Here is a 10,740-nt window from a genome sequence, read left to right on the forward strand (position 1 = left end):
GAGATGATTTGACATTGATTCGACATTTGGTACACTAAGACATAGTTTAGGATGAATATGCACATTTTTTCTGTTATTACTATAGTAAGTACATGTACTGTAAGATAAAGAACAGTATCTATCTTATAAATAAAGTGTTACCACAGACTCATTTTAGAAACTATGGTCTGAGAGTAAGAATCGAAAGCATATTAATGAGCCTAAATAGTACCAAATAGTAGCATGTTCTATTTGAGTTACTTTATTTGTCTTCAGAAGTAAGAATTGTGTAGTTGTGAAATGGGATAACAATTAACTTTCGTTTCTTTTTTTTTTCTTTTTTTCTTTTTTTTTTTTGCTTCATCTTGTCAGATGATCATCCTATGTCAGCTTCATCAGTTTAAGATAGCAGTTAATGGATCCCACCTGCTGGATTACAAGCACAGAGTGCAGGACTTGACCTCCATTGATCAGCTGGAGATTCTTGGTGACGTGGAACTGCAGAATGTTCAATTGTGGTGAGATGTAAAACAACAGAAGGATATTTAGATTATTCCTTACTTTTCTTTCCAGTGTTCCACAGCCAATACATGGTTTTAAACAGGCATGCACGATACCGGTATCAGTATCGGGCCTGATACTGTGCTTGTGTACTCGTACTCATTAAAATTCTCCAATACCACACAGCTTGTGACAAATAAACACAGAAAACAGAGAACAGAATGAATATATCAGAGAGGGATGTCTATGAAGTAAATGCTTAAAACGTTTTAAAAATATACGTCTATATAGACGAATCCGGCGAAACTACCGGAAGTAAGCGGGCGCCATTACTGAGCTGTTGCTGGGTAGCGTTGCGCCATTGCCTCCTATTGTTTTAGTTGCAACTTGCGTCCACTGGAATAAACAGCCCGCGATTTACGACTGTCACTAACGTTACAACGTTATCCCTTGTATAATGTCGAGTGGGTAAACAGTTTCCGTTATAAATTGTTTCAATGGTGGCAGTAAAATTTCAATTCTGAAGAGAAAACATTGTGAATACCCCGGGTCGAGTGCCCCTGTCTGGTGCCGTACGGTTTACAGATTTCCTGGGCGAGTACAAGACGTGGACATTCGCGTATAATAACAATTATTTAATGACATAAGTAAAAAAAATATAATAAATATGTGATATAGTGATCAGCAAAATCTCCTCTCTTGCTATTTTTTCTATTCAATTAACATGCTATGGTCATTAAATGGCTTTCCTGAGCTAAATGTAACGTTATGTGACATAATTGTTTTCCTGCTGTTATATTGACCTCTTTCCATGGTTTAAAAACACTAATTGGTCGATATTATGTATACTTTCTAGCTGTAACGTTACCTTACCCTTGCCTGTTGCAATGTGAAAATGAGATAAATAATGGACACAAATGAAAAACATGAATTTGTTTATTTGATTTCATTCATTTATTTATTTATTGTTGCCAAATGGACAGATCTTTTTATAGTTTCTTCGTTAGCAAACGTTAGCCTAGCTAGCTTGTAGGGGTGGCACGGTACATGAAAAAACACCCGAACCGTTCGGTTCGCTTGTCTCGGTTCGGAGCGCGTGTGCGTCTCACGGTTCGACGCATGCGCAATGTAACCTCGTGCCCGTATGTGACGTGTTTTCTTTTCGCGCGACATAAACTTGTTCGACTTGGACCGGCGCTGCACAGAGCGATCGGTGAATAACATCAATCTAGCGCGAGTCAGCTCCGTATGCATTCATCACTTTCGCGGTATTTGATGTCATTACCGATCGCTCTGTGCAGCGCCGGTTCAAGTTAATAAACAAGCCAGTAAAAGTGGAGTATGGAGCGCTGCAGGTCACGGCACGCGGAGAAATGGAAAGTGGGAGAGATGATGGAGTTGGAGGACGCGCCAGCGTCGTATAAAGGCCAATTTATACTTCTGCGTAGGGTGCGCGCAGTAGGTACGGCGTAGCATACGCACAGACGCGTCCCATACCGCGTACCCTTCGCCGTCGCCTGACGCGCACCTCTTCAAAAATGTAACTACACGTCGCGACGACGCAGACCGCAAGATCGGTGATTGGTCGGCTTGGTAGCATCGCATTTCCTTCTACGCATTTCCGCACGTACCTTCTCACGCATTTCCACCACTATCTATGATTTCCACACGTACCATCTCCTCCGACGTCCTCTCTCATTTCTGCCTTTCAGTTTTAGTAATTTCACTAAATTGAACTGTTTTTCCACCTCAATAAGCTCCAACTCCAACATGATCAGCTCTCTTTCAGTCGCTATTGCTTGTAGTAACCTAGCCGTGAGGAATCTAAACACAGTGGAACATTAAAACCCTCCGCCGCCAACTAGCGTTTCGGAGCAGTACTGCAGTGCAACCAAGACCTGAACGCAGAAGTATAAATGTTCACAACGGCGTCGCCTACGTGCGTAGCCAACGCCGTACATTACGGCGTACCCTCGATGCAGAAGTATAAATTGGCCTTAGTCTATGGTATAAGTCCGGTGTGTGGGAACATTTTGGATTTCATGTTATGATATTTTAATTTAACTACAGTGGCACTTTATGTATAGATATGAGCTTCAGTCATACGTTTCCAAACCCTGCACTTTAATTTTAAGTGGAAAAAAGTACCCTCACATTTTGGGAATAGAAGCATTGTTGATACTGTTTTTGTGTTGAGGTTGAACTTAAATTTCACTTTATGTTTATGGCCTTTGCTATTGCTATAGCTTAATTATCTATAGGCAATGAGGTTTCATGTATATTGACATTTAAAAGACAGTGTTTTAAGAGTTGCTCTCTTTTTCTTTTAAAAGATAGAATTTTGGTAAGAGCTACAAAAGTTAGCAGTTGATACATGAAAGTTAATTTCTTTGTGTAAATAAGATTTATGTGATAAAAATGCACAAGTTCTTGTATGATAGTGATACACATTCTCCTTTTTTTGCCAAATAAACAAAAAGCATGTCAATTTCTTCTCTCTTGCTGTATCTAAATCTCACCTAGCTTTCCTCTGAGATAGTCCCAAAATGTGCTTAAAGTCAAAGAGTCAAATTCAGTTTGTGCATGATTGCATGAATATAATATATATATTTTTAATACTATATCCTAAAGTGTGGATAATTAAGCTATATATCACATGCTGAAGTACATTTCTGGAGTGTTAAAGATTAAAAGAAAAAATAACAAGAACCGTACAGAACCGAAAACCGTGACCCTAAAACCGTGATACAAACCGAACTGTGGGTTTTGTGAACCGTGCCACCCCTACTAGCTTGCCAAGCTATTTTCATAAATAACGTTAATCTGTAAGATCGTTTGTACCTTCATCTGTGACTGGAGGCCACTGCAGTCACAGATCAAACCAACAAGTCATTCTGCCTGGCTGTAGCTGTCATCGAGGGTGAGTTCGCGTTATCACCGAGGTTTGTTTACATACCGGTGCATATGTCTATATGCCTGTGTAACAGCTCAGTAATGGCGTCGCCACAAGATACACAGAACGCTCGTCGGATTCGTCTATAGCTGGTGTACACGAGCTGATAAGTGAAACGCAGAGTGGATTGAGTGCTCAGCGGCACAGACCCGCAAGCTTGTTGAGATATGTCAATAGCAAATGAAGTAAAACAAGGCACATGTTACTAACATTTAAACTTAATAATGAATCAGTGTTTTTGGACTAATCAGTTCAATTAATGGTTCAATTGCTCACTCATAAAGACAGTCACCTGTCCCCCCCTATTGGCTCGCCCCCTAATGATGCAAGTTCAAGACACGGACAAGCGGAGTGATACAAATGGTGAAAAGTCTGCTGATACTGGTGAAATATTCGAACACATTTGATGTATACAACAAATATATATTCATACAATAATACAAATATGGAAATATATTTAATGGGTGCTTGTTGAGTTAAAGGTCCTATATGTAACTTTTTTTATAAAATGAATCCTTTTTTTATTGCCTGTGTTTGAAGGGGTTGTAATCACACATTGCAATGATCCACTTTTTGGGTTTTGCTATTACCTCTGAAGGCCAATATTCATATTTATATGCGAGGTCTCCGGGTCGGATTTCCTGCGAAATCCATCAGATGTGACGATGTGCATGCGCGCTCTCGAGCCTCTCTATCCTAGGGGTCGCATTACAGTCTATGCGACCAACGGCAATAGCTGATGACATGGAGTCTGATAACCCCCCAAAACGTCCTGCCTCCAGCACAACACAGACTCCAACACAAACTCCAAAAAAATATAATTATCTGCTGAAGCTCGTCAGGCAAAACGTGAATCTGATCAACTCCGGACGAAAACGCGGATCAACATCGGCAACATATTAGTACAACATATTAGTAAACTCTAGTGAAATAGCAAGGTAAACTACATGAAACATGAAATGAATACAAAAGAATGTTCCAGGATAACAAAAAGTAGGTGCTTTAGGATGTAACTTATTGTATTTACTAGATCTACTGACTAACGTCACTCATCCCACTATTATGATATTGTTTATAATACACATTTCCAGACACGTTCAGTATAGTAATGTTACTTCTTACAATCTTACTGTTACACTGAAATTGTTCAGTTTAGTTCACTAACCGTTTTCGTTATCATATTATACATTCACCTATGTTTGACATTGTTGATTGTGAAAGATACACGAATAGTTAGTGAAATGCTTATGAATTTGCGCGCATTCAGTCATGCCAAACCATGTGCAGTAGCCTGCTTGCTTTTGTGTTAAATTAACAGTGACAACGTGTTAATGCTTTAATAACAAATAATTTAGGGTAAGGTCGTGTTTTGTTTACATCCATTTTAATTATTGTTTTGTTATTTAATTATTGTTATTGTTAGTATTTATTCAAGTGCATTTTTTGTTAACAGAGAGTGAGAGTCCATTGCTTTTATTGTTTTTGGTTGTTTTGTTCATTTCTTGTGGATATTTAAAATGTAAAATAAAAATAAAAATAAAATTCCATTTTTATTGTTAAATAGTCTTTAGAAATAAAAGTTAATTGATCTTTGAAAAGGTGTACCTTCATTATTATGCCATTATCATTATATTAGATGCAAATAATGTTCTATCGCAATATTTCATGGACAATTTATCGTCCAGCAAAATTTGTTATTATGACAGGCCTACGTGTAACAGTACATTTGAACCATGTATTCGTCATAAAGGGACAGCACAGCTTAATTAACCAGCTTAATAAACCATCAGCTCAACTGATGTTAATGAAACAAAAGACAAAAAATAAATCGCTATTTGCTCTTGACTGAATGACTTTTGAAACTTTAATAAAAAATTATCTATAATTTATGCAGTGAAGACTATAGTATGCAGTGTTATTTTACATTTGAAGAGCTCTTTTCCAAAACGCTATAAATCCATTTCAATAGTTTTCAGGAAAACTACATTTTTTACCTAGACCCACACATTTTGTGAATATTCAAATTATCCTGTTTAAATGTTTTATTGGTTCAGTCTGAACATTTTGAACAATAATTATTAAATCAAACAACAATATTGTTAATGATAATTTAAAAGTTAATTTTATTTTTTTCCAAAACGCTATAAATCGAAATAAACCTCAAACAAATAGTACCAATTTCAACATATGCATGAAAAAAACAAATTATTAATACCAATTTCAACATATGCATGAAAAAAACGAATTATTAAAAATGATCAATATATGATAACGATATTCAAAAAAGGGATGGGCACCCCTCCAGCACATGCACACACACACACAGGCTACATAACATGTGAGCAAAGCGGAGCAGCATGACGCTTAAATATAAGTTAAAAAAAAACAAAAAAACAAAATAAACATTTCACATTTGTTTTTAATAATATTACATTACTTATTTTTATTATTTCATCTATGTTGAGTAGGCTATGAAATGGGAACCGCATGAGATGAGTAAGATAGGATCAAAATTCAAAAGCTGCCCAATATCGGAAAATATTTGGAGTGCGTCAGACATGATTTTGACCACTTATTAAGTTTTGTTTTGTAGAAAGCTTGTAAATTTCGTTTCATATAAATTGTATCTTCATTTTAATAAATGTTTCATCGACAAATTGACTGGATTAATACATTAGAAGTAAATATCAGACAATATAATCAGGACACAGAGGCGCGCAGGTGAACCGGAGCACGTCTCATAATATGAACCGAAACACCGCGATGCTTGCCTCACACAGGCCTGAGAACTAAGCTACAGAAAGCTTTAAATATCTACTTTTAAACAAAACAATTAAAAACTAAAATAAATTGGCAACTTTCTGCGTATGTAGGCTAATTCGAAGTATGCGTTTCTCTATGCGCGTTCACTGCGAAGATGGCGAGTAAGCATCATCAACTTTATCTTTGTTGCTGACACTGACAGAAAACACTAGTTTATTAATAAACAATTCAAATGTTTCATGCATAATCATTACTTTTGCCGGTTCTTTGTGGCAAGCTTTATGCATACGTTGAGATGCGGAATATGCAATTAAAAACGCTCCGATGGTTTCTCTCCCATTTAATTAAATCAATATATGTGATTACTGATAATACAAATGGCTTAAATGATCTACTACTAGTCGACTAGAAAACTAGGACTCATTTTGAGGAATGAATGAACATAATAAACCTCTGTTCAGAGTGCCGCCGTGCTGGATTGCGTGGAGCGCTCATTGAATTTGAGGATTTATCGTGTTTAGGCTAAAAACAGGGCTGGTGCTTATCGCGGCTTGGAAAGAGACTGTATCTTGCAGTACATTTTAAACAAGGAAATATAGCGATTTGGCATGAAACGTTGATGGAGCAGTGAAAGGGTTCTGTCCACAGCAGAATGACACGACAAACTCATTTTTTTTAAAAATGTCGTTTAACGCGTTTTGGAAAAGAGCTCTTCATTTGCTTTATTCAAATTCTACCTGAAAACTACTGTTAGACCTGTTCTTATTTAATTAAATAAATTAATTAAAGTAATTAAATAAGTAATTAAATGTACATTAATTAGGCTTGTAATTTTTTCTGTTATTTCACTGGTATCTAAACATTTGAACCACTGACCCAACCAGGCAAGTAGAAAAAAATCCTTAGCACTGAGCCCTGCTGAAGCAGCTCTAAATATACTCTGTCTATGCTATTAAATGAAAGGTAAAATATGATAGAGGAATAGAATGAACAGTGAAAGTAACAGAAGCTTGTACAATACATTTTAACAGGCATAATGGGCTATATGCACGCATAAGTTCCGCATTTGACGCAAGGGTGCTCGTCCATTTCCGGTTGTGGAGATTTAAGCGGAGGAGAACCGAGGAAAACGGGATTATGGCAGAGTCTTCAAAATTTCCTGTCCTCCCGTCTTTGAAACGAAACGTACATACGTTTAGATGTAACTTTATATATAGTTATGTTTATTTAATATAATTTTAAAAAGAAGCATAAACACAACGAGGGGTGTCTGTTTTATCTGTTTTTGTGACTAACGTTTCTTTATTATAACCATGGAATATAAAATTCAATATAAATTCTCGGTATTGCATTGGACTCTACGATCGGCGGAAGTTATCGAGCATCCTTAATCCTTCACCGGAAATACTGCCGTGCATAGAGCCCATTAAGCATGAAAATAACAAATATATATTTGCTAAACAAAATTAAACCAATTAATATAATTCATTTTCGTTTCTCTACCTAATATATTTATAAATTACAAAAATGAAAATACAGGTCTTGGTATCGGCGAGTAGGCCTACCAAAAATGTATTGACACCGGCCTAATTGTGGAAAAAGTGGTATCGGTGCATCCCTTTTAAAGAACATATGTTCTGAGGTGTCAAGTCTAAAACAGATGTACATTACAATGTACTAAGTATGTAAAAGAGGTTAACTATATTTTTACAATCAGCCATCACTTAACATGAAGGGCTTTTTTCAATCACAACTCACTTTTTTGCTAATCCAAGTTTAGCCTTTTCACGCAATGAAAACAAGAAAGTAAAAAAAAACATCTACTTTATTTGCTTGATTGCTCTAGCACAGTGATTCTCACATAGATATCATATAGAAAGTAGATACTCTATTGGCCGCTGGGCACTGAGAAAGTTTGTGTTGCATAGCAGCAGCAGATGCCAGAGCATTGTGCAACATATTCCTGCTCAAATCGGCGGACTATCGTTCAGGAATTACTTTTCACAAGTAAGATTTAAGATTTAACATTACCTGGACTATTGGTTGTATTTTGTGAATAAAATATCCCATGTGTCCTGTATCATAGCTACATGTATGACCTTTGCAGCAAAAAAGCCCACGTGAAAATCAGTTCGGTATTCAGTGAGATATGATTCATTAAATGCGCTGACAGATCATTCCCTAATCAAACACTCCTGATTCAACTTATCAGCTCCTCCAGGACAGGTTTGAGAACCCATAGACATCAGATAGCCTACTGTGAGAATACTGTGAGATGCATTCTAGGTTTACATAACTGAATTTCACTTGATTTTTCTTAGATTAGTTTGATTAAATTCAAATCTCAAATAATAATAGCATGTTCATATGCATTTCTTGGTAGTATCATATTTCCCTTGATCTGTGACAAGGACATGTTGGTGAAATGTTTAGAATAATTGATGGGATAATTTTCTCAGAACTATAACTTTATGTCTTCTTTAGCCTTTTTTTTTAATTGCTTGCCCAGCTGGTTCCAACGTGATTTTATAAGGGATATTCTAAATTAAGTCAAATTCATACAGATGTAGTTCATGGCTGCAGGGATTAAAGTGAAAAAAATTCTTCTCACTGAAATTTTTTTCAGGCCAAGTCATATTCCTATATCTTTATTTAAATAGTCGAGACCAAAAGCGTTTTAAGGGGAGATGTTTTAAACCAATCTAATATTGCCAGTTTGCGTAATTTAAAAGCTATTTTAATCTATGAAAAACAATTACTTATCTTGACAAATAATCAACCATCTACATAACTTTTCAGTGCATGTTTTTATTTATCTTATAAGACCAAACAATGCTAAACTAAAAAAGATCAAGGCAAATTTGGTTTCCTAATCTCATGACCCCTTTAATATATAGTTTGTTCCATGGCAAATCGTTTTGGCTGAGGGCAAAAGGAAGTTTTATAACTTTATACATTTAGGCTATTTACTTTACCTTTGTAGCCTATTAGAGAGCTGACTTATGTTTAACTGAATTGTTTGCTTTATTTCTAATTGTATAGACCATTTTGCAAGATGTAAACAACACTGGTCCAGAAGCACTTCCTGTTTCATTTTTTAACACTACATAAAAGCTGGGATAAAATACAACCAACAGAACATATAAAACTGAATCAAAAGTTAAACAAACATCTTTAAGATGTTTTCTTTACATGTGAAATAAAGAAAACAGTTACAAACTGAAACAGGAAGTGTTTCTGGACCAGTGTTGTTTACATCTTGCAAAATGGTCTATAGCTTATTATAGTACCTATTAGGCTACTTATACTTTTGAATGGGATATTATCATTAAAACTGACATTTAACAAAAAGAGACAGAAAACAAATGTTTACATGCTTTCTTCTTTCTCCTTTTTGTTTGCTGAGGTGGAGCTGTGATGAAATTCATTCATTCATTCAAGCACTTTATTTGTCCCCAGGGGGAAATTTGAAGGCATAGGAAATATTGTTCTTGTAAATACTTTCCAGCACTTCAGTAACCTAATAAAAGTGTACATCGTACGTTCGGTACTCGGTAGGGATCAAAAAGGATTTAAACAGTTTGAAACAAAAGTTTGAAGTGATCTCATCTTGTAAATGGATTAGGATGGCAGTTAAATCACCACACAACCTTGGTTTTTGTCAAAAAAAAACAGTAGCCTAGGTAATTTGGCCAGAGATTCTTACGTGGTGGTGGGTTAACTTCAAAATTATATTCGTATACTGAGATGTAAAGACGTTTTTGTCTTTTGGTTTTGTTTTTTGCAATGATGGCCACCTATTTACATCAGGCAAAGCCTGGACTCAAGTGGTCCAGACAGACCTTCCGAACGTATGACTTACAAAAGGTATACTTAACTAAGAAAGTTTCGGAAAACACGTATTAACGATAAGGTACAGCTTAAGAATGCCGTAGCATTAAGATTATTTCGGGAAATGCAGCCCATATCATTGTTTGTTAAACATACCTTTAGTAAATGTATGACATCTAAAGTATCCAAATACTTCCTAAATTTTGTTTAGTTTATCTATTGTTTTATAATTTATAACCTAACATATGTCTTTTGTGAAATATTTGTTTTGAAAAATGTAATGAAATGACATTTATGCATTAAATGTGGCTCAAATGTTACAAAATATTGATTGTTTTATGACCAGATTTTTTGGGAAAGACTTATTGCTTTATAGAGTAACAAAGTTGTCACTCTATAATGTTTATGGTAGGTTTATTTTAACAGATAGAGACAGAATATCAACCAAAAAAATTAGAAAAAATTAAAAGTACAGTATATAAAGGTTATAAATTGATTAGCATTTGATCGAGTGAAATAGGTATTTGATCCCCTAACAACCAGCAAGAATTCTACCTCCCACAGATTGGTTATTTGGGGCAGGCCAATGGGGTTCAAGGTTTAGCTAGCTTCGGCAGTAATGGTATTTTCTAGTCATGTAAGAAAGAATGTATATACATAGTTCCCACATGACATCATAACATACGGGCATTTACCGACCCGACACCATTGCT

The 10,740-nt window shown here is 35.7% G+C and overlaps 1 protein-coding gene across 3 annotated transcripts in view; it reads left to right on the plus strand.

Moving 5' to 3' along the window:
- lgals8b (galectin 8b) overlaps positions 1-10,289 on the plus strand; it is a 36,675-nt gene extending 26,386 nt beyond the window's left edge. For 2 of the 3 annotated variants that reach the window (XM_039651131.2, XM_039651132.2), the window contains one exon: positions 352-10,289. In XM_039651131.2, the coding sequence (XP_039507065.2) occupies positions 352-501 (150 nt within the window). In that variant the 3' untranslated portion in view covers positions 502-10,289. The remainder of the gene's footprint in view (positions 1-351) is intronic. The other variant, XM_089120087.1, reaches the window with a different exon arrangement.
- Positions 10,290-10,740: the final 451 nt, after the last annotated feature.

The sequence above is a fragment of the Pimephales promelas genome, chromosome 15 (genome assembly GCF_988280905.1).
Source record: "Pimephales promelas chromosome 15, fPimPro1.hap1.1, whole genome shotgun sequence".
Taxonomy (NCBI): Eukaryota; Metazoa; Chordata; class Actinopteri; order Cypriniformes; family Leuciscidae; genus Pimephales; species Pimephales promelas.